Genomic DNA, 25592 nt, shown 5'->3' with positions numbered 1-25592 from the left:
CTCTCTCCCTCTCTCTTTCTCTCTCCACCCGCATCTGTGTGTGTGTGTTCGCGTGCGCACGCGTCTTTTGCAAATGCTTCTAATAGCCTTAATTCATACCCTAGAAAGGAATCACAAATACCTGAGCCCTTCAGTAAAAAATAAATTACCTTTCTTCTCTGTGTAGTTACCTATCAATTTAATGTGTCATCAAGGTGGGATTTATTTTAATTAATTGCTTATTGGGCTAATATTAAGAAAATGAAAAACACGTAATTCTGTTGTCCAAGCATTAGGCTTAGTTAATAAATGGGCAATAGCTTTTGATGAGTTTCTAGGAAGCAGCAGGTTTTTTCTTGTCTCTCCCTCCCCCACCCCCCACAATTCCATCCATCAACAGTTTTAACACCTGATTTTTGCCCTCTTTAGGCCATCAGACTCTCCTTAGAGCAGGCCCTGCCTCCAGAGCCAAAGGAAGAAAATGCTGAGCCTGTGAGCAAACTGCGGATCCGGACACCCAGTGGCGAGTTCCTCGAGCGGCGTTTCCTGGCCAGCAATAAGCTCCAGATCGTCTTTGATTTTGTAGCTTCCAAAGGATTTCCATGGGATGAATTCAAGTTACTGAGTACCTTTCCTAGGAGAGATGTAAGTTACCATGCCTATCTCGGGAAGTGTGTCCAGATGGGAGATAGCCCATCATTAGGGCTGGACAAAGTAGTCCAAGAAAAGTGCCATGGCACAACTTACCACAAGACCACACACTCAGGAGTCCTTCTTTGTTCTGCACCCCTTTCTCTCCTCAGCCTTTGGAGAAGGTATGGCTTCCCAGGCCAGCAGACATGTGCCTAGTAGCCTAGGTAAGAAATTAGGTACTAGGTCTTCCTTCCTAGTTGTTTCCCCTATTCCAGCACTCATACAGGCTTTCCCAAGATTTCATCTCTGTATACCTTAGGGTAGATCTGAGAATTATGTGCTTAACAGCCTAACAGTCAGATCAGGGTCAATGATTATAGGTTCGTGAACGAGTCATGCTAAACCAAGAGTATTTTGTGATTTGACAGTTCTTACTAGCCTGGGAAGTCAGGGAGGGTGACCTGTATTCACTGTGTATCTGTATTTCAGCAAGGCTTTTGATAGTCTCTCATAGTATTCTGGGGAAAAATAGAGAGATGTAAATCGGCAGGTAGATTCATTGCTGATTAAGTGGATGTGTCCAGAAACTGTTGACTAAGAGACTGCCCTCTCCCTGGAGGGAAACAAGAGGCTCTATATTTAATTCTTTATTACTCATCACACTTATTGGCAACTTGAATGAAGACATTATCAGGTTTATGGATTATGAAAAATAAGATTCAAGAAAGCCTTAAAATAGTGAAATAATAGGCAAAAATGAACCTAGAAAAATTTTACAGAAATATATAGACATAGAAAGAGATGCCTCCATAGGCTTAGAAAACCAATTGCTCAAGTTTGGGATGAAAGAATCATGCTTTAGTAGAGGTTATTGTGGTTGAATTAAGCTGAATACACATTAATAATCTGTTGTGACTCCCAACAAAAAGCCAGCTGCATTTTTAGAGGTATAATCCCAACAAGAGAATAACAAGTCGTAGTCAACTGTTTACAAAGATAAACTACCCCTGAGTAGTCCTTAGACTCCATGCTGAAACTCTGTGCTGTCGCCTGAAGAAACAGGAGATTGGGAGCTCCCTGGCAGTCCAGTGGTTAAGACTCCACGCTCCCAGTTCAGGGTGCACAGGGTCGATCCCTGGCCAGGGAACTAAGATCCTGCATGCCGCATGGCATGGCCAAAAAAAAAAAAAAGCAACAGGAGCTTATCTAGAACAGGGCTGGTAGGAAGGGAAGGGAAGTGGAAATCGTATCATTTGGGGAAATATTTTCCTCCAGAGAAGGCATGGCCATGGGAGATGTGATTTTTGTCTTCAGCTACTTGAAAGCCTGCCGTGAAAAAGAGGAATCTGATTTTGTGCAGCTTCAATGATAAAGTGGGACCAATAAGTTGAAAGTTATTGGGAGGCAAATTTGGCCCAATGTAAGAAAGCCACTTTCTAAGAAAAGAATATTTTGTGTTGTGAGGTAGTGATTTTTCTATTTTTGGAGATAACGAAGCGCTACTGAGTTATCACTTTTTTTATAGTAATGGATAAATAGGGAGAAGGAGTCATTCCTGGAGTTCCTACTTTATATGTTCCTACTTTATATGAAAAGGGGCTTAGACTAGCTTATCTCTAAGATACATTTTTTTTTAATTTGGGGTATATAGTTGCTTTACAATGTTCTGTTAGTTTCTGTTGTACAATGAACTGAATCGGCTACATGTATACACATATCCCCTCCCTCCCACCCGCATCCCCAACCCATCCATCTAGGTCACCACAGAGCACCGAGCAGGCTCCCTGTGTTGTATAGCAGGTTCCCACTAGCTACCTCTTTTACACAGGGCAGTGCACGTATGTCAATCCCATTCTCCCAGTTCATCCCCCCCGCCCACCCTGTGTCCACACATCCATTCCCTACGTCTTTGTCTTTATTCCTGCCGTGCAAATAGGTTCATCGATAACCGTTTTTCTAGATTCCACGTACGTGCGTTAATATACGATACTTGTTTTTCTCTTTCTGACTTACTTCACTCTGTATGACAAACTCTAGGTCCATCCACCTCACTACAGATAACTCAATTTCATTCCTTTTTATGGCTGAGTAATATTCCATTGTGTATATGTGCCACATCTTCTTTATCCATTCCTCTGTTGATGGACACTTAGGTTGCTTCAATGTCCTGGCTATTGTAAATAGTGCTGCAGTGAACATTGGGGTGCATGTGTCTTTTTGAATTATGGTTTTCTCAGGGTATATGCCCAGTAGTGGGGTTGCTGGCTCGTATGGTAGTTCTATTTTTAGTTTTTTAAGAACTCTCCATACTGTTCTCCATAGTGGCTGTATCAATTTACATCCCCACCAACAGTGCAAGAGGGTTCCTTTTCTCCCCACACTCTCCAGCATTTATTGTTTGTAGATTTTTTGATGATGGCCATTCTGACCAATGTGAGGTGATACTTCATTGTAGTTTTGATCTGCATTTCTCTAATAATTAGTGATGTTGAGCATCTTTTCATGTGCCTCTTGGCCATCTGTATGTCTTCTTTGGAGAAATGTCTATTTAGGTCTTCTGCCCATTTTTTTTATTCTGCTGTTTGTTTTTTTGATATTGAGCTTCATGAGCTGTTTGTATATTTTGGAGATTAATCCCTTGTCAGTTGCTTCGTTTGCAAATATTTTGCCCATTCTGAGGCTTGTCTTTTCATCTTGTTTATGGTTTTCTTTGCTGTGCAGAAGCTTTTAAGTTTCATTAGGTCCCATTTGTTTATTTTTGTTTTTATTTTCATTACTGTAAGAGGTGGGTCAAAATTATCTTGCTGTGAATTATGTCAAAGAGTGTTCTTCCTATATTTTCCTCTATGAGTTTTTTTTTAACTTATTTTATTTTTGGCTTCATTGGGTCTTCATTGCTGCACGCGGACTTTTCTCTGGTTGTGGTGAGCAGGGGCTACTCTTCGTTGTGGTGTGCAGGCTTCTTACTGTGGTGGCTTCTCTTGTTGGGAGCACTGGCTCTAGGCACGTGGGCTTCAGTAGTTGTGGTGCACGGGCTTAGTTGCTTCACGGCCTGTGGGATCTTCCCGTACCAGGGCTCGAACCCATGTCTCCTGCACTGGCGGGCGGATTCTTAACCACTGCGCCACCAGGGAAGCCCCCCTCTAAGAGTTTTATAGTGTCCAGTCTTACATTTAGGTCTTTAATCCATTTTGAGTTTATTTTTGGGTATGGTGTTAGGGAGTGTTCTAATTTCATTCCTTTACATGTAGCTGTCCAGTTTTCCCAGCACTACTTATTGAAGAGACTGTCTTTTCTCCATTGTATATCCTTGCCTCCTTTGTCATAGATTAGTTGACCATAGGTGCGTGGGTTTATCTCTGGCCTTTCTATCCTGTTCCATTGATCTATATTTCTGCTTTTGTGCCAGTACCATATTGTCTTGACAACTGTAGCTTTGTAATACAGTCTGAAGTCAGGGAGCCTGATTTCTCCAGCTCCGTTGTTTTCCCTCAAGTTTGCTTTGGCTATTTAGGGTCTTTTGTGTCTTCATACAAATATTAAGATTTTTTGGTTCATAAAAAATCATTTCTGTAAAAAATACCATGGGTAATTTGATATGGATTGCACTGAATCAGTAGATTGCTTTGGGTAGTATGGTCATTTTCACAGTATTGACTCTTCCAATCCAAGAACATGGTATATCTCTCCATCCGTTTGTGTCATCTTTGATTTCTTTCATCAGTGTCTTATACTTTTCTGAGTAGAGTTCTTTTACCTCCTTAGGTAGGTTTATTCCTAGGTATTTTATTCTTTCTCTTGCAATGGTAAATGGGATTGTTTCCTTAATTTCTCTTTCTGATTTTTCATTGTTAGTGTATAGGAATGCAAGAGATTTCTGTGCATTAATTTTGTATCATGCAACTTTACCAAATTCATTGATTAGCTCTAGTGGTTTTCTGGTGGCATCTTTAGGATTATCTATGTATAGTATCATGTCATCTGCAAACAGTTTTACTTCTTCTTTTCCAATTTATATTCCTTTTATTTCTTTTTCTTCTGATTGCTGTGGCTAGGACTTCCAAGACTATGTTGAATAATACTGGCAAGAGTGGACATCCTTGTCTTGTTCCTGATCTTCTAGGAAATGCTTTCAGTTTTTCACCATTGAGAATGATGTTTGCTGTGGGTTTGTTGTATATGGCCTTTATTATGTTGAGGTAGGTTCCTTCTGTGCCCACTTTCTGGAGAGTTTTTATCATAAATGGTTTTGAATTTTGTCAGAAGCTTTTTATGCATCTATTCAGATGACCATATGGTTTTTATTCTTTAGTTTGTTAATATGGTGTATCACATTGATTGATTTGCATATATTAAAGAATCCTTGCATCCCTGGGATGAAACCCACTTGATCATGGTGTATGATCCTTTTAATGTGTTGTTGGATTCTGTTTGCTAGTATTTTGTTGAGGATTTTTGCATGAGTGATATATTCATGAGTGATATTGGTCTGTAATTTTCTTTTTTTGTAGTATCTTTGTCTGGTTTTGGTATCAGGTGATAGTGGCCTCATAGAATGAGTTTGGGAGTGTTCCTTCCTTTGCAATTTTTTTTTGGAAGAGTTTGAGAAGGATGGGTGTTAGCTCTTCTCTAAATGTTTGATAGAATTCACCTGTGAAGCCATCTGGTCCTGGACATTTGTTTGTGGGAAGATTTTTAATCACAGTTTCAATTTCATTACTTGTGATTGGTCAGTTTACATGTTCTATTTCTTCCTGGTTCAGTCTTGGAAGGTTATACCTCTCTAAGAATTTGTCCATTTCTTCCAGGTTGTCCATTTTATTGGCATAGAGTTGCTTGTAGTAGTCTCTTAGGATGCTTTGTATTTCTGTGGTGTCCGTTGTAACTTCTTTTTCATTTCTAATTTTATTTATTTGAGTCCTCTCCCTCTTTTTCCTGATGAGTCTGGCTAAAGGTTTTTCAGCTTTGTTTATCTTCTCAAGGAACCAGCTTTTAGGTGATTGATCTTTGCTATTGTTTTCTTTGTTTCTATTTCATTTATTTCTTCTCTGATCTTTATGATTTCTTTCCTTCTACCAACTTTGGGTTTTGTTTGTTCTTCTTTCTCTAGTTCCTTTAGGTGTAAGGTTAAATTGTTTATTTGAGGTTTTTCTTATTTCCTAAGGTAGGATTGTATCTCTATAAACTTCCCTCTTAGAACTGCTTTTGCTGCATCCCATAGGTTTTGGATCATCGTGTTTTCATTGTGATTTGTCTCTAGGTATTTTTTGATTTCCTCTTTGATTTCTTCAGTAATCTCTTGGTTATTTAGTAATGTTATGTTTAGCCTCCATGTGTTTGTGTTTTTTACCTTTTTTTCCTTGCAATTTATTTCTAATCTCATAGTGTTGTGGTCAAAAAAGATGCTTGATATGACTTCAGTTTTCTTAAATTTACTGAGGCTTGATTTGTGACCCAAGATGTGATCTATTCTGGAGAATGTTCCGTGTGCACTTGAGAAGAAAGTGTAATCTGCTGTTTTCAGATGGAATGTCCTATAAATATCAATTAAATCTATCTGGTCTGTTGTGTCATTTAAAGCTTGTGTTTCCTTGTTAATTTTCTGTCTGAATGATCTGTCCATTGGTGTAAGTGAGGTGTTTAAGTCCCCAATTTTTGTTGTTTTACAGTCGATTCCCTCTTTTAGAGCTGTTAACATTTGCCTTATTTATTGAGGTGCTTCTATGTTGGGTGCATATATATTTATAATTGTTATATCTTTTTCTTGGATTGACCCCTTGATCATTACGTAGTGTCCTTCCTTGTCTCTTGTAAAATTCTTTATTTTAAAGCCTATTTTATCAGATATGAGTATTGCTACTCCACCTTTCTTTTGAGTTCCATTTACATGGAATATCTTTTTCCATCCCCTCACTATCAGTCTGTATGTGCCCCTAGGTCTGAAGTGGGTCTCTTGTAGACAGCATATACGTGGGTCTTGTTTTTGTATCCATTCAGCAAGCCTGTGTCTTTTGGTTGGAGCATTTAATCCATTCACATTTAAGGTAATTATAGATATGTATGTTCCTATTACCATTTTCTTAATTGTTTTGAGTTTGTTTTTGTAGGTCCTTTTCTTCTCTTGTGTTTCCCACTTAGAAAAGTTCCTTTAGCATTTACTGTAGAGCTAGTTTGGTGGTGCTGAATTCTCTTATCTTTTGCTTGTCTGTAAAGTTTTTGATTTCTCCATCGAATCTGAATGAGATCCTTGCCAGGTAGAGTAATCTTGGTTGTAGGTTCTTCCCTTTCATCACTTTAAATATATCATGCCTCTCCCTTCTGGCTTGTAGAGTTTCTGCTGAGAAATCAGCTGTTAACCTTATGGGAGTTCCCTTGTATGTTATTTGTCATTTTTCCCTTGTTGCTTTTAATGATTTTTCTTTGTCTTTAATTTTTGTCAGTTTGATTACTATGTGTCTCAGCATGTTTCTCCTTGAGTTTATCCTGCCTGGCACTTTCTGTGCTTCCTGGTCTTGGGTGGCTATTTCCTTTACCATGTTAGGGAAGTTTTTGACTATAATCTCTTCACATATTTTCTCGGGTCCTTTCTCTCTCTCTTCTCCTTCTGGGACCCCTATAATGTGAATGTTGGTGCGTTTAATGTTGTCCCAGAAGTCTCGTAGGCTGTCTTCATTTCTTTTCATCCTTTTTTCTTATTCTGTTCCACAGCAGTGAATTCCACCATTCTGTCTTCCAGGTCACTTATCCCTTCTTCTGCCTCAGTTATTCTGCTATTGATTCCTTCTAGTGTATTTTTCATTTCAGTTATTGTAATGATCATCTCTGTTTGTTTGTTCTTTAATTCTTCTAGGTGTTTTTTCTTTAATTCTTCTAGGTCTTTGTTACCCATTTCTTGCATCTTCTCGATCTTTGCCTCCATTCTTTTTCTGAGGTTCTGGTTCATCCTCACTATCATTATTCTGAATTCTTTTTCTGGAAGGTTGCCTATCTCCACGTCATTTAGTTGGTTTTCTCGGGTTTTATCTTGTTTCTTCATTTGGTACATAGTCCTCTGCCTTTTCATTTTGTCTGTCTTTCTGTGAATTTGGTTTTCATTCCACTAGCTGGAGGATTATAGTTCTTCTTGTTCTGCTGTCTGCCCTCTGGGCGGATGAGGCTATCTAAGAGGCTTGTGCAAGCTTCCTGATGGGAGGGACTGGTGGTGGGTAGAGCTGGGTGGTGCTCTGTTGGGCAGAGCTCAGTAAAACTTTAATCCACTTGTCTGCTGATGGGTGGAGCTGAGTTCCCTCCCTGTTGGTTGTTTGGCCTGAGGCAACCCAGCACTGGGGCCTACCAACTCTTTGGTGGGGCTAATGGTGGACTCCAGGAGGGCTCACGCCAAGGAGTACTTCCCAGAACTTCTGCTGCCAGTGTCCTTGTCCCCTTGGTGAACCACAGCCAACGGCCACCTCGACAGGGGACCCTCCAACACTAACAGGTGGGTCTGGTTCTGTCCCCTGTGGGGTCACTACTCCTTCCTCTGGGTCCTGGTGCGCACACTACTTTGTGTGTGCCCTCCAAGAGTGGAGTCTCTGCTTCCCCCAGTCCTGTCGAAGTTCTGCAGTCAAATCCCGCTAGCCTTCAAAGTCTGATTCTCTGGGAATTCCTCCTCCTGTTGCCATACCCCCAGGTTGGGAAGCCTGATGTGGGGCTCAGAACCTTCACACCAGTGGGTGGACTTCTGTGGTATAATTGTTCTCCAGTTTGTGAGTCAGACACACAGCAGTTATGGGATTTGATTTTATTGTGATTGCACCCCTCCTACCATCTCATTGCAGCTTCTCCTTTGTCTTTGGATGTGGGGTAACTTTTTTGGTGAGTTCCAGTATCTTCCTGTTGATGATTGTTCAGCAGTTAGTTGTGATTCCGCTGCTCTCGCAAGGAGTGAGCGCATGTCCTTCTACACCACCATCTTGAACCAGTCTCCTGAGCTTGTCTTTTAATGCCCAGTCAAATGTCATCTCCTTTGGGAAGCCCTCCCCATCTCCCAGGCTCCTCACTTATGTACCCGTTGCAGTTTATACATTCCTCTCTCATAGGACTTGTCCTTTTGTTCTGTAATCATTTACAGAGACTATCCATATCATGTTCATGTCTTATCTCCCCTGAGGTTCCCAGCCTGGTGCCTCACATATAAGTATTCAAGTTACTGTTGTCAAGTGTTAATAACCTCAGGTCTGATCCTAAATTCCTGATTCCAGAGTGAACTAGAGAGGCTGTTCCAAATGAGAACCGGTGCCCTAGGCCCTCCCAGATTCCAGACCTAGGCCTAAACCCAGAAAGCCCACCCAGGACTCATTAGACCTCCTAGACCTAGGGGTGGGATGAGAGTTAATGGCCCTTCATCCTTCTCTGAATGCTCTTCCAAGTCTAATGACTAGTGTTTTTGCAAGGCTATTCTGTGACAGCCATCTGTGTCTGCAAGGATTAGGATCTAATTTGTAAAAGTCATCTTAAATTACAGCCAAACTAAAGACTGTTAAAAAGCACATCGTAAGACCTTGCCTTTTTAATAACAAATAACATAAGACTTAGCTCTAGGAGTCTTACTGTGTCTTTAGCCTTTTTTCCACAAAGCAGAGACTAGTTTCTCACCAAAGGACCTGTTAAACATTCTTCTGTGTCCCCACCCCCAAATCAAAACAATACTTCATGTTAAGATTTCCCAACTGTCCAACTATTTACTAAATGTCTGCTGGGTATACCACTGAACTGAGCACTGTGGGACAACCAAAATAGCAGCAGACACGGGCCTTCCTGGGAGAAGCTGATTGTCAAGATACTGAGAACACTGTGTTATTTGTTAGTTTTGTTATGTTGTTTTCCATTTTGCTAATAACAGTTACTAAGAGAGGAAGTAATATTCATTTCAGAGCTGCCGTCATTAAGCCCTACCTGGTGGGTATGTTCGAGCCATGTGAACATCATTGGCCCATTTGCCTTACTCGGGCATTGCCCTGGCAGTGAGGTAATTGAGTCTAAAAGCTGACCCCCCCTACTACTTACCCTTTCTTGGAGTCAGAGTAAGGGGCCCCTCCAGGCCCAAATTGCCCTCTGGACCTGCAACTGTCTGGCACCACTCAGTGTGAAGTTGTCAATATCTCCCAGCCTTCCTCTTCCCTTTTCTTTCTGCCTTTCTCTCCCACCGCTCCATCTTCTTTCCAATTCTACTTCACCCTTTTAACCCTCTCCCCCTTCTTTCCACTCTTCCCTCCTTTTTTTTTCTTTGTTTGTTTAATCCCACAACTCTTCTCCTTCCTGCCTCCTCTCTTTTCTTTCTTTTCTGTACTCATATCCACCTCACTCAGAGAAGCTCCACCTACAACTGGAACATGAGGTCTTTCTATTTATCAAAGGAGTGCAGCCTACTGGGAAACATGGATGGTGATGGCAGTGAGCTTCAGAACTGGTGGCCTGTGTGCCTTGTCACTTACATAATCACACAGCCCCCATTCTTGCCCCAAGAACTTCTCTTCCTCCAGATCTATAGCTGTGAACCCCCAAAACAGGCAAACATGCATGCAGAAATACATTATCAGAAATTTTATATTCTAGAACAAAGAGGAACAGGAGAGTGAGTATAAACAAACTCCTAGCAGGGATTTTTACAAAGTACACCTTCAGTAAAGGTTTCTTTGAATGAACTGGGAGGAAAGCCTTACAAATTTAGGGTACACAGATTCCTTCCTCAGTCACCCATCCACCTTTGCTACACTAAGCACCAAGCTAAGCACTAAGCTCAGCACTGGAAACACAGTGTTGAAAAACAATAACATAGTTATTACCCTTGTTGAACTTACAGTCTGTATCCAGAAGCTACTGCTGGAAGACATTTGACTTCATTGATAATACAAGGATATCGTATTTGCCACCATAAGGAAATAGAAATAGGTTAATCTGCATGTCATGCTGGTATTCATTCTTTCATAGAGTAAAACATTTGCTGAGCAACCACTTGGCCCACCTCCATACCAGACACTGATGATATAGAAATAAAAGGAATTGTTACTGACCTTGAAGCGTTCACATTCTAGTAAAAACACACATGTAAAGCAAATTGCATTACAGATCATACCGACAGTTGGAAGGATAGGTAATTTCAGCCTGCAGTGATAAGACATTATAAAGGAAATGAATTTGACCTGAGCCTTTCACAGAGAGCTGTTGGGTGAATGGAAACGGAATAGCTTAGTTAAAAGTAAAAGTTTCAGTGGTACTTAGACCTGTATCTGAATCTCACCTCATCACATACTTGTTTTATGACATTGGGCAACTTACTTGGCCCTGCTGAACTTTTAGTTCTTCACCTTTAAAAGAGAATAATATCTAGCTCAGAGAGTTGTGATAAAAGTTAAATAAGTGGGCCTCCCTGGTGGCGCAGTGGTTGAGAGTCCGCCTGCCGATGCAGGGGATACGGGTTCGTGCCCCGGTCTGGGAGGATCCCATGTGCCGCGGAGCGGCTGGGCCCGTGAGCCATGGCCGCTGGGCCTGTGCGTCCGGAGCCTGTGCTCTGCAGCGGGAGAGGCCACGACAGTGAGAGGCCCGCGTACAGAAAAAAAAAAAAAAAAAAAAAAAAAGTTAAATAAGTGAATGTAAACTACTATGTCCCTGCCATGTAATAAACAGTATCTGCTATAATTGTCCTGAGTGGAGAGAGGCAGAAGAGGTGGGAAAGGTTTACAGCTAAAGAAAGCATGATAGCGGTGAATTCTTCCACTAGAGCAATGATGGATATTTCCATTTAAAATATCCAAATGCTCCAAACCAGACAAAAGAATGTATCCTTGGAATCATAATATCTCATGTTTGAAAAGAATCTCAGAGATATCAAAGCCAACTGTCACTTTACAGATGGTAGAATCAAAGCATGGTAAAATTATACACTTTCCTTAAGTCACGTGGTCAATTACAATAGCAGAGCTGACCCTAAAACCCAAGTTTTCTTATGGCCATTACTGTTTAAGATCATTGGCTCCTTTTAAAATTCTGTTAATAGATTATAGAGTTCCACCTTAAAATTAGAGCCAAAGAACAATAGAACTTAAAAAACCAACATTAGAGACCACCTAGTAAATGCAATAAATTGCATCTCCAAGCACCAATATTTTAAAATATTCTGTACTTCAGTGACTTTCATATGTTAATGTCTCTAATATTACAGTGGAACTGATTTCCAATTTATGTTAGACTGAGTTTGATTTTTAAAAAAAAAAGAAGAAGAACCAGAAGGAAAAACTTCAATGCCATTGAACTACCTATACCTTAAAAGCTTTGATTTCAAGATAAAGCAAGATGAAGCATGTAATCAATGAAATACATGTTAAAGTTACTACTGCTGAGCTTGTTCCATTCCCCACAGATATTGTGTATCACCAAATCTAATTATTTGAGATTTTCCAGTATCCCTAAATAATCGAGATTCAGAGAATAAGAACTATGATTGTGGGATGGGATGCAATTAGTATCTAGTTGGTCACAATATTAATTCTGACTCTAAACTTCTCTCAAATCTGTTTTTTTTCTTTTCCTTGCCCCCACACCCCTGCCCAGTCTTCATGGCCCAGATTAAACCTCACAGCATCCTAATTCATCTCGCTGATTCCAATCTTGCCTACCCCACCTCCTATCAGTCCTTCCTACTGTCTCTCAAGTTATTTTTCTGTAACATAGGTTTGATGATATCTCATCTCCCTCCTGCTTAAAAGCCTCTAGTGGTTCTAATGCCCTACAGGAAAAAACGGTAAACTCCTTCCAAAGCATACAAAAGCCTTCATAATCTCATGCCATCTCCTCCCCCCATCCCCAACCCCTCAGTTCTTCTCACTCCCTCCATTACTTTTCTACCACATGCATCCCACCATTTAGCCACAATAAACTTCTTGACTGAAAGAAACCAAAAGATCTTACTAAGATGCAGATACATTCACAGTTATCGCACTCCTCTTCTTGTCAGCTTTGGGAAGTAGCAAGATAGGTGGTAGTCTGTGCCATTCAACAGATATGCAGGCCTGAGGTGAAATGACTTGCTTGAGAGCACACATTCAGTTAATGACCACTCAGGACTGCAGCCCAGGCTTCTCAATTGCTTTATTTCCAAAAGCAACTTTGTAAGGAAAAATGGTCCTGGAGTATTTTGACCACAGGACACTTGAGTTTATAGGTTGAAGTCATTTGGTAAACTGTTTACATAATATTTACAAAAGAAACGAAATAGCAAGGGATTTAAAAGAATAATATAGCTGCTTCTTAAATAAGTCTATATATGAAACTCTAATCTGGCATAACAGCAGTCTAATTAAAGGAAAAAAATATTGTTTCTAGCAAGGGTGGTTTATATTTCTTCAGGTTATTCATTTTTTTAAAGAAATCTATTATTTTCTAAATTGTAAGTTTCAATTTTTTAAGTAATGAGATGAAGCATCCTCTGCCTTAATAATGCCTTACATGCAGAATCAATCTGAAAATTCATAGCTTTTGGGGGCCTCTACTTTATCGTTGGAGTGATTGAGGAGAGAGAAATAGAGAGAAAACAATGGTATAGAGGAAGGAACTTTGGACTGAGAATCACATGATTATTGGCTGTGCAACCTTCAACAAGGTACACCCTCTCTCTGTATCCCAGTTTTCCTTTCTATAAAACAAAAGCAATAAATTCTGCTTCTCCCAGGACCATAGCATGGCTCAAATAAGGCAGTGTATATGAGTGCTTTGTAAACTGTGAGATACTGTCCAAATATGAAGAGTAAAGATGATCATGATGATTCTCCGATAGCCAAGTGTGCAGGATTAAAAAAATTTTTAATAGTATTTATTGAGGGCTTACTATGTCCTGTATGCATTATCTCATTTAATCCTAAAAACTATTCTAAAGGTCAGTATTCATACTGTACACACTGAGAGGGGGGAAACTCAGGCACAAAACTTGTGCAATGTCATAGTATATATCAGAACCAGATACAAACCTGTGTGTGTGTGATTCTGGAGTCTGTGCTCTTAATCCCTATGCCATTACGCTCCTGAGCCAGGTAAGGAATAAATTAGTGAGGTAGTTTATCATCTGGAAAAATACTTTCAATGTGTAAATGAAGCTCAGTTCTATACATTTGGAAAGGTTGCATTATCTCTGATTTCTTTATATTGTCCTTGTAATTTTTATTCCTAAGTCACAGCCAGATGTAGGTAAAGTATACACTTAGTTGTATTTCATACTCTGTTTATCCAGGCACTGTGCTAAGTACTAAGGAATGAGGTACAGTCCTTCCTTTGAGAATACTCTGGCCTCTCATATAAATAATCCTCATAGTGCAGTTCACGCAGTGGGTCCTAAGAGTAGTCAGACCAAAAGGGCAAAAGAAGTCAGAGCTGGCCTGGGTGACCAAGAAAAGCTTTGTAAAGGAGGTAGCAGATGAACAAAATTTTGAGATGATAGGATGTCTGGTGGGCTGATAGGGGAGAACATTCTCCAGCCCTTGGGCCAGCTTAAAGAAAGAATCTAACTTTGGAAAGTTCAAGGCATGGCTAGATAATGGAGCATAGACCAGATTGATTGAAATATGGAGTTTGTATCATAAAGTTCTGAGAAAAGGCTGAATGGGGATTGTATAAAACCTAGAATATCAGGAAAGGGAGCTTGGCTTTATTCCATGTAGTTTGTTGAGGAAGGGAATGACATGGTCATCATGGTTATCTTCAACATAAGAACAGTTAACCCTACACTACTCCATAATGTACAAATTCACATTGCCTGGCACATAGTAGGTGCTCAGTAAATGTCAATTCTCTGATCTCTTTCTACCCTTAATATCTAGGGGATCTCATTCATCTTGTGGCTTCAATTACCATATATACAGTTGTAGCTCTGAAGTGTGTATCTCCAGCCCAAGCTTTCTCCTGAACTCCAGACATTTATACATACAACTGCCTACTCAACATCTCCATTTTATGTCTGATTGGCATCTCAAGTTAAACATAGTCAAAACTGAACTCCTGATTTCTACCCTCCCCCAAATCTGCTCCTCTTGTAGTCATCCTCACCTCACTAAATGACAGCTTCAGTCTTGTTCAGGCCAGAAACCTTGGATTTATCCTTGACTCCTCTTTCTCTCTTTTTCTATCCAACTCATAAGCAAATCTGTTGGTTTTACCTTCAAAATGTATATCCAGAATCTACTTTTCACTGCCTGCACAACTAAACCCTAGTCCAAGCCACTGTGGTTTCTTGTCTAGATTATTGTAATGGTGTCCTCCCTCCACCTGCATACCCTCCCCCTTTCAGTCTTTTTTTCTAAAAAAACAAAACAAAACAAAAAAATAGTTTTGTGGTTTTTTAAATATAAAGCAGATCGTGTCATTTCTCTTCTCAAAACCCTGTAATGGCTCCCCACCTAGTTCTGAGTTTTTGAAAGGCCCTCCCTGATGTGACTCCCTGGCATTTCTCTGACCCCGCTCAATCTTTTTCAGTCACCCTGGCATCCTTGTTGTTTATGAAAAACCACGAAACGTTTTCCCACTTTGGCTCCTTGTACTTGTACTGTCTTCCTCTAGATATCCGTATTGCTCATGCCCTTACTTCCTTTAGGTCTCTGCTCAAATATTGCCTTTCCACTGAGGCCTTTTCTGACCAACCTATATAAAAAAACAGTCCTCCTTCCCTCTTCTCTGTTGCCACCTTCCCTACTCTGCCAGACTGGCAATCCCTATGCCTCTTACCCTGCTTTATTTTCCTCTACTGAACTGATCACCATCTGACATAGGTAATAATAGATACTTACTTGTTTATTATCTACACCCTACTAGAATAAAAGCTTTTTGAAGGTGGGAACTTTACTTATTCACTGCTATATAGCTGGCACCTAGAACTGTACCTGGAACTTAATCGATGATCACTAAATATCTGTTGAATGAATGAATGAAGCAGACAAACAACCTGCGAAGTAATAATAATGCTGCCTACCACTGTGTGAGTTCCCATTGTGTGTTGGGCAGCTATGCTATGCACTACACAGGTATCATTTAATTGAATCCTTACAACAATCCTGTGAGATTGGTATTATCCTTACTCCATAATTGAAAAAATTAAAGGCACAAAAAAACAGATTTAAAACCCAGGTCAAGAATCTATTATACCAAGCAAATATTATCTCCATTTTACAGATACAGAAAGTGAAACTCTAAGGGTTTTGAGCAAGGTCACCTAGCCAGGAAGTGGCAGAGCTGGAAATTAAATATGAAGGTGCTGATTCTTTTTCTGTTCTATCTCACTGGCAGTTTGGAAAGATGAATTGACATGGAAAAAGACTGAAGCCAGAATAGTCAGGGGATGTTGCAGTACTTAAAATAAGACTGATAAAAATGCAGCCAAGCAGGGGAAGATTAGAGAGATGGTTGTATGTAAATTCTAATGCCTAGACTAAGTATTGTGATAAATGGTTCCATAGCTTTTCCGGCCCTCCCTATACTTGGAGTCAGACGAATCCTATTCTAATGCTGGCACTTCTATCCACTTTTTGAGTTACACTGAGTAAATTATTTCTATTTTCTATATTTCAGTTACTTCATCTTTCAAGTGAGGATAATATCAAGCATCCTCACAGATATATTGTGATGATAAGATCAAAAGTGATAATGAAAACACTTGGTAAATGGCAGAGGGCCATGCCATTTGATTTGGTAATGCTGAGTTTCTTTGATCCATCTCCAGGAAGTCACTGCTTTTGACCTGTCTCTTGCCTTTAAAAAATAAGTTTTTAGACACATTCCTCATTCTTAATGTGAGGTGACCTGCTCTTTGTCACTTGGATTATAAAACACCCTTCCTTGGAAGAAAGTCCACTATTTATTGTAGTTCCTTTAGTGCAGGAAAAATGTGTTCTGAGCATTGGCAGTCATGATGGGGGAGCGGGCATGATGCTATAGTATAAAGAACGAGTTATCAGGTGGACCTTGGATGTGTCACATAATCTCTGTAAAATGGTTCCTTCACCTGTAAAAAGGCAGATAATAATAGCCACCTATGGGGTGGTTGTAAGAATTAAGTGAGGTGATTTGAGAGCGAGGATATGACACATAGTAGGTACCCAGGATATGTGAGGCTCTAAGACATGTAGACCTTGTGCTGGGAAGGAATAACACAGCTCACCATGCTCATGCCCCTGGGCAGGGCACTGTGTGTAGGATGAAACCACACCATCTCACTTTCAGTCAGAATTTCCTGTGAGGAAGTATGTTCTCTCCTCCTCCTTCCACATCACTGTTTCCATAAAGCAGAATCCTCTTAGTTGGGATTGGATGGAAATGTGACTAAACACCAAAGAGGTTTTCAGTAAAATATGTTGGTACAATTTTTTGCTTAGTTTCAAGACGAGTTGGGTCTAAGCCTTCCGAAAGTGAGGGATTGCTGATGTGAAAGTTTTCTTTGAAATTTTTATGCCTGATTTGGTGATCTCTTTGCTTCTCACAGCCTTTTCCAGCTTTTAGTCAGACAAGGATAATAATAATTATTAATGTGCCACTCTGTGCCAGACACTTTAGAAAGTATTCTCTCAATCTTTATACAAACCCTAAAGCATAGATAGTAGCCCCATTTTACAAATAAGATAACTGAGGCTAAGAGACATTAAGTACCATTTCCAGGGTCACGTACATAATAACTGACATATTTGTGATTTAAACCTCCAGAGCCTATGCTGTTTATCCTAAACGGGAAACTTTTTCATATAATGTGTTGGGGGGTCCCCAAGACCCACCTCCAGGTTCCATGATATTCTAGGAGGACTCACAGGACTGAGCATAGTCATATTCACAGCTGTGATTTGTTACAGCAAAAGAATACAAAGCAGAATCAGCAAAGAGAAAAGGCACGCAGGGCCAAGTCTAGGGAAAACCAGGCAAAGCTTCCAAGGGTCCTCTCCTAGTGGAGTCACACAGGATGAGCTTAATTCCCCCAGCAATGGTTTGGGACAACACATGTGAAATGTTGTCAAGCAAGGAAGCTTTTTAGGGACTTAATGCCCAGGGGCTTAGTTGGGGGCTGATTATATAAGTACCCTCTGCCTGGTTCATAACAAATTCCAGAATCCGAGAAGGAAAGCAGGTGTTCAGCATAACTATATCGTTTGCACAAACGATTTAAGGTTAGTGAGCTACTCTTATCGGTTCTGAGAATAGTGGGAAGCCTCCTAAAAGCCAAGTTCCCAGACACCAGCCAAAGGCTGACCTTGTAAGCAAGCCTTTCAAAGAATAGCAGTCAGGCCTGCTATATGTTAACTCTTTTCTGCAGACATCATGCCTTTTGCTCTTGACCAAGGCATCTTTACAGAAAAATTATGATCAGTAGGAAGCTACACACAGAGTGAGAAAAACCTGTAGTATTGATCTCAGTTATTTATGCTTTTTAGGGATCCTGGACTCAGCCAGTTAAAACAAATTCCATTAACCATTAAAGTCTGTCTTAGAAAGCCAGGTGGCTTCCTCTTTGAGTTTCTGTATTAACCCTTTTTCTCACCTTGCCCAAGGAATCGGTTCAGGTACAGCACAATTCTAGCCAAGATGAAGCTGACCTGAACGCCTTCCAATACTGAGGCAGTGTCATGATATCAGGGTACACACCAGAAGTACAATCACAGAGGGCATTCATGGTACCCCTGGAAACAAAGTTTACAAGTGTTAGAGCACCCCAAGCAGGACATACATTAGTCAGGGCCACTGTGATACCTCCCACCATTGGGTTCTCAGTCAGCAATTTAGTTCAGCCCTTGGTTTCAGAGGGACTGCCTAAGGCAGTCTCAGTTTTGCTTATCCATGACACCAGTTCATTCACCTCATGAATGTAGAAGGCATCTGGATGCGTTCTGTTTGGAAGTTAAGGAGCTGAGGCCACCTCCTGCTGCCTCATAGTCACCACTGTCATGTGTGATTGTAGACTCAGCAGTCAGTTTGAATTCAAAGTGGTTGCAGCAGCTTGGAAAGGCAGCATGGGGAGTTTTCCTTCAGGAAGAGGGGAACGTTTCCAGGAACAGTTTCGAATAGCAAAGATTTTAACACTTTCTTCCTCCCTTGCACCCCCCTCCCCTGCCAGGTGCCAGGGTTTTGATTTGTTTTGTTTTATCTTCTTTATAAAATCGTTGTGTCTCAGCAGTCATAATTTTACCTTTTTTTTTTTATGATTATCCCCTACTTTCATCCAGACCTTTCCTCAGGAAGGACTGTATATGCAACAGGGCCAAAGATTTTTATAGAAAATCATTTTTATACAGCTTAACCAGAAAGGCACATCATGTTTAGGAATTGGTTAGTACAAAATCCTTAATTATGAAAAAATTTCAAAACAACTTTATATAACCTCCCATCCTTTTTGTCCTGTTCATTTATCCAGTGAGCAGCCTAGAAAAGATCAATCCCTTTTTGAGAACAGTTGCATTTAATAATCAGACTGTCTTTCTAAGGTGTGTGCTCCCAGGGAAAGGTGAAAGAAGTAGAGTCAAGCTATTTGTTAGTCCACTGTTGGAAACTGCAACTATTCTGAGAAGTTGAACACAAGTCATGAGCAGTGAGACATCCCCCAAAGGAAGTCAAAAGTCCATTCTGTCAAGAGTGGGCAAGGAGGTCACACTCCTTGTGATATGCTCTCCCCCAACTTGCAGGAATGCATTCAGTCTCTGCATCAAATATAAACCCGTCAGCAGCTTGATTTTATTTACTTATTTTTTAAAATAAATTTATTTATTTATTTATTTATTTATTATTGGCTGTGTTGGGTCTTCGTTGCTGTGCGTGGGCTTCTCTAGTTGCGGCGAGCGGGGGCTACTCTGTTGCGGTGCGCGGGCTTCTCATTGTCGTGGCTTCTCTTGTTGCGGAGCACGGGCTCTAGGCGCACAGGCTTCAGTAGTTGTGGCACATGGGCTCAGTAGTTGTGGCTTGCGGGCTCTAGAGCTCAGGCTCAGTAGTTGTGGCACACGGGCTTTGTTGCTCCACGGCAAGTGGGATCTTCCCGGACCAGGGCTCGAACCTATGTCCCTTGCATTGGCAGGCAGATTCTTAACCACTGCCCCAACAGGGAAGCCCAGCAGCTTGATTTTAGATGGTCCCATCAAAAAACAAGCTCTTTCCTGTTGGAATTTGTATGTGACCCAGGTGATACAGACAACATCCATGATGCTTTCACAATTTCAGGCGCCACCCACAGGTATCCTAAATCTACAGTGGTCCCAGAATCAAAGTCCTGTTCATTGAGCCTATGCTTGCTTGCAGTTCAGCACAGTACATTCTCATGCTGAAGCCACTCACAGCAGGCAATATCAGGTTTTAGTTTAGAGTCAGGTCTGGACAGTTAGCATTTGTGGAGTTAGGATTCCAATAGAAGTCAACAACTTTTCTTCAGCAGCAGCAAAGCCAAGATGCTATAGGGACAGACAGCTGTGTTACAAGTTCAAGTGACAAGCAGGCTTTCCTAAGCCCTTTTGGTCTTGTCCAAATTTACCTACTCAAAAATATGCACAGTATGCTGGAAAATCATTAGCCTCTAAAGATCAGACATCTGATTTTATAAGTACCATTATCAAACTAAAAACTGCTTTTTAAAACTCCCTACACGTATCTCTATCTGGAGATTGCCTCTCTTGTCTGTGTTGTCTCCCTTTTTCCAGAGCCTCCAATAAGCAAAAATCATTAGTTCTGGAGACTTGTTCTGTTATTCAAAGAGTTTAAGTTCTAACCCATTCACCAGCAGCAAAAAGCAAGGCAATCGTGTTCTACTAACACTTTTTCTTTGCGGCTTTCCCTAATTGAGCTGATTCCTTTAGCATTTATGAAATTAATTAGTACTGTATAATGTTTTATATCAATTTTTACCATATACCCAAATGTAGTAGCCACAAAACGATTATTTTTTTTAATTCCCGCTTTTTTTCCTCATTGCAAATTTACTTAACCCTCCAGAAGTAAATTTAGCATTTAGAAGGATGATATTAAATTTGCCGGGGGAAGATCCCTCCTGGAATGCAAGGGAAGTCAGGAAGGGAGGCATACTAGGCTGCTGCAGCAAGGGTAACAACAGCCAAGAAATGGCTGAAGTATTTTTCTCCCTTAATTTTCCCGCTGGTTTATCTAAAATTGTGCTCCAGTCCAGGGAACTGATTTAACTTTTTTTTTCCCTCCCACTTAAAGGAGAGAACAGTACAAACTTTTAACATTTTTGACCCATCCAATCTCTTGCCACCTGGAAAAGAGAACAAAAACCAAAGGCATTACAAGGCTGTACCTTTTTCCCCTCACGTTAGCCGGTACAGCCAAAAAGCAGTCAGGGGAGCCAATAAACCAACTCTCCTGGAATTGGATCTATCATTTTAAAATTCCGTGAGGTAAATTTTACCTCTTACAACAGACCATCAGCTGAGCTGCTGTTTCATACCATGGACAGATGACTCTATATCCACCCAGGCACCAAAGGTTCATCATTCCCTGCTTCTTCATCCTTTTTTTCCCCCAAAAAACAGTGCTTCCACCATATTTTGATGAGCCGGGTTAGGCTTTTGAATCCCACTTCTGACACCATCTGTGGGGCAGGCGTCCCAAGACCACTCCAGAGTTCCATGATTCCATAGCAAAACTCAGCATGTAGTCATACTCACAGCTGTGATTTATTACAGCAAAAGGATACAAAGCAAAATCAGCAAAGAGAAAAGGCACATGGGTTGTCTAGGAGAAACCAGGCAAAGCTTCGAAGGGTCCTCTCCCAGTGGAATTACATAGGATGAACTTAATTCCCCCAGCAATGATTTGAGACATGTGAAATGTTGCCAAGCAAGGAAGCTTATTAGGGACTTCAGTGCCCAGGGGTTTCATTGGGGGCTGATCACGTAGGTACCCTCTGCCTGGTATATACCAAAATCTCAGAGTCCCAGAAAAAAAGCAGGTGTTCAGCATAAACTATGTTGTTTGCACAAGCAGTTTAGGCACAGTGAACCACTATTATCAGAATAGTGCGAATCCTCCTGAAAACCAAGTTCCCAGATGCCAACCTTGTAAACAAGCCTTTCAAAAGAATAGTCAGCAGGCCTCTTCTGTGCACATATAGTTTTATTTTTTAAGATAGTCACATCTCAAATTCACTTCTGGGGTTTACTACTGGATATGGAGGTGGAACTCTGTAAACTGGGAAGCTTCTAAGCATTTGACTTTGCCTCTCATCTTCACTTGTAGCAGAACTTAGTCCTGTAGTGAAGGGTAAAAGCAGCTTCAAAATACTAACAGGCATCAGTTAATCCTGTATTTTCAAAGGAGACTTTCAAGAGAACCCGAGGGAAACTCAGTCCCTGGAGATGGCCATCTCCTACTTTCTAGGGTACCAACATATTCAATGTAAACTTGCCCCAAAATCTGTAGTGGTCTGCTCAGGGCTCCTGCAGTTGTTCTTGAAGCTGCAGCTACTTTCCCTCACCACAGAGATATAATATTTTATCCAAACTGGCTACTTAAAATAAAGGGGGAGTTGTTGGTATTTATTTTTCCTTGCTTGTCTTATAAGCAAGTATAAATCAACACTGTAAGGATGATTTATTTAACAGTACCTCTTCTTTTCAATCACATTTCAGAGGCATTGTAGCCTGAAACAAGCATATACATGGGCCTGGAGTCAAATGGACCTGGACTTGAATTCTAGATCAACTTTTCACTGAGTGATCTTAGAGGGATTACTTAATCTCTTGGTAAAATGAGAGTAACAGTAGCTACTTTAAAGGGTTGTTGTGAGCATTAACTGAAAGAATAACTGTAAAATGTTTAATATATATAGCATTTAACACAGAGTAAGAATCTAATAATGTTAATTGGTATGATGGTAGTGGTGATTATTTCTCTCTTCACTCCCATTCCATCTTTCCTATCCTTATTTTTTCTTTTGTGTTTTGGTTTCAAGAAGACAAGGAATCTTTATCCACTGTTAACTGTTTGGAAACTACCAGCTTTTCCAGGAAGGATATCAGTCTACCTTACATGCCCAATAACAAAAGGTTGAGGGGGTGTTCAGGTAGAAATATCTAGAGTTTAATATTTGCACTGTGTTTTACCAAGACAGCAGATTTCTTTCATAGTTGGAAACATTCCTGAATTAGTTTATGATATTTTTCCTAGGGTCAAAGACAGGCTTATTTCCTCATGGAGACTTACTTCATTTATGTCAGGGTCCTCCAGGACCTGCTCTTTGTAAACTCAGTTAGGGCAGTAGCTATACTGTCTTATTTGCCTTTGCACCCCCTGTTTCTGACACAGGGACCACACAGGCCTATCACAGAGTAGGGGCTCCCTGAATTGTGGGTGGATGGAGGATGGGTGGATGGTATACACACTGTGGAGGATATGATGATAATTATAACATGGCCTTGGTCTACAAGGCCAAGTCTGGTAGGGGAAATAAGCAAGAGATCATCCTAGCAGGCAAGTGGCACATATCACCAAACAAGGCACAACGTGAAACATACACAGATTTGGCTGAACAAAAAGGTCTGTGTCAGGGGTGCAGATTGTAGTGAGCAATGTACCTGAAGCTAAGAAATTACAATTTTATTCTGAAGGCTGTGGGAGCTATTGGTTTTAGAACTGAGTGTTACAGTCAGTTTTTATGATTTGCTGTAGTTATGTTGTATAAAGTGTCACAAACACTAAATTAGTAAATACTCAATCATTGCCTCAGGGGAAATATAGTGTTAAATTACTATGAGCCTCCATTTTCATCAATCAATGCATAACCTTGTTTTATGTGTGTTTCTGTTTAAAGACACTTTATTTAATATATAAGGTTGATTAATTAATATTGAACTCATAGCCAGCAGTACTACAACTCATGCCTAAATGAAGCTTATCTAACACACACACAGTCTCCATAAGGCACATCACAGCCTTCTTAAACTTAGGAACACTAGGTAGCACTTCAGCATTATGCTTAGGGGCCACTGACTGGGGATTGCACACAGTTTGCTATGACTGAATTTAGGATATGAAGTTGGGCATGGAGGAAAATGAGATAGGAGATGAAAAATACTGGAGAGTTTTCTTTGCATTAATCCAACAAATATTTGAGTACCACTTATGCGTAAGACATTGGGGATACAGTAGTGAATAGGCTAAACATTTGCCCTCATGAAACCAATTCTAGTGGAAATTTGAGCTAGTTAAGTCAAGGTAGATGTTGAGCCTTGTATTAAAGATGAGGAATTTAGACTTAGAGCTGTCAAATATCTAACAAATTGGGTAGCTAATAAGTTGCAGAGCAATAGCTCCAGCTAGGTCTTTTGATGCCACATTTCTGTTTTTTCCTCAAACCTGTTGATTATTTTTACCAGAAAGGATTAGAGTAGTGAGAGCCTGGGAAAGGGAAACCAGATAGGATTTGAAGTAGACAAGACAACAGGCTTATGGGAGTCAGAACTGAGATGACAGCATTGGGGATGAAGAGGAGGCACAGAATCAGGAAGAAGAAAGAATCAGTGAGATCTGGTGATTGTCTAGCTATGTCAGGGTGCTGGGTAGGGTAGGAAGAAGGAGTTTTCAAAGGTGCTTAGAGGTTCCCAGCCTGAATTACTAGGAACATGCTAGTTACCATGTGCAGAAATCAAAGAAGACAGATGACACAGGTTCACTTTTGTATTTGTTAAGTCTGAGGTGCCAGGAGAAAGTCTAGGTGGTGCTTTCTAAAGAGATTTAAACTGTGAGACTAGTTTAATACCAAAAAAAAAAAGGCCCCTGGAAGTAACTGGAGTAGATTTAAAGGAGATGAGAGACAGAGAGACAGTACAGGGCAGTAGTTAAAAGACTAAGCTGTGGAGTCCCAGGCTGAATCTCAACTCTGCATTTCCTAGCTTTTTAATCTTGGGCAAATTACTTAGCCTCTATGTAACTCAATTTCCTCATCTATAAGAAAAGGATAATGATAGTACCTACTTCACAGGGCTGCTGTAAAAATGAAGTGATACTTGTAAAGCACTAGTATACAGTAAATGCTCGGTATATCTAAGCCGTCGTGATGAAGTTGATGGTAAGGAGAGGAAAGGATCTTGCTAACCCACAAAGGTATTGAGAGAACCAGTGATATTATATAAGAAAACCCATCATTGTATGCCCCTGACCAGATCAAAGGAATACACAAAGGAGTTTTAAAAATATGTTTGAGGTGATTGCAGGCATTTCATGGAAGCTGAGTGGAATTCAGATTCTTAATAAAATCTACCTTTGCCCCTTTTTAACTCATTTACAAAGTACTTGGAACAGTGGAGGGTTATAACAATGACTAAAGCCATTTATTTTATGCCTATTATATGCACAATCAAGTATATTAGTTTTCTGAAAGATGCATATCACCCCCATTTTACAGATGAGGACACAGAAGCTTAGAGAGCTTAAATTTTCAAGGTTGCACAATAAATATCAATACCAGTATTTGATTCCTAAAACCCAGGTTCTTTCCCTACACCATGCTGAAAATAAAATGGAGTGACTATTAGGATTGTGTATAGGTATGTTGGTGTATTTAAACCTTCCAAAATTATTTACTTTGCCCCAGAATTTAATTTTATAAGGTGCTTATAAAGCACTATATCATTTGAAATTGCTCTATCAGAAATCAAATAAACTTGTTAAGGCTCTACATACAATCCAATCTGGCTCCATCTGGCCATAAATAAAAAATCATTAGTTCTGTGCTCAGTATTCCAGGTGCTTCTGCAGACACGTGTTGCTCACTTAAAGTCTGTATAATAACCCCATTCTAAATACAAACAACTGAAAATGTGTATATGCACAGATTAACCTTTTCTAGACACTCCTTGTAATTTTCAAAGCCAGTGCTGGAGTTCCAGTGCAGTAGCATGTGCATCATGATGCCAGATCCTCCGGGCCTCACTGCAATGCCAGTTCCAGCTCCAGCCCCTGCCTACTTCACCCAGACCACA

The 25592-nt window shown here is 40.3% G+C and overlaps 1 protein-coding gene across 1 annotated transcript in view; it reads left to right on the top strand.

Moving 5' to 3' along the window:
* The window catches only part of FAF1 (Fas associated factor 1), a 486072-nt gene that overhangs the window by 444345 nt on the left and 16135 nt on the right, over nucleotides 1–25592 (top strand). Inside the window, exon 18 of the mRNA XM_082614051.1 lies at nucleotides 409–624. Coding sequence (XP_082470177.1) covers nucleotides 409–624 — 216 coding nt within the window. The remainder of the gene's footprint in view (nucleotides 1–408; nucleotides 625–25592) is intronic.

The sequence above is a fragment of the Mesoplodon mirus genome, assembly GCF_964341445.2.
Source record: "Mesoplodon mirus genome assembly, chromosome: 3".
Lineage (NCBI taxonomy): Eukaryota > Metazoa > Chordata > Mammalia > Artiodactyla > Ziphiidae > Mesoplodon > Mesoplodon mirus.
This window is presented reverse-complemented; position numbering and strand designations above follow the sequence as displayed.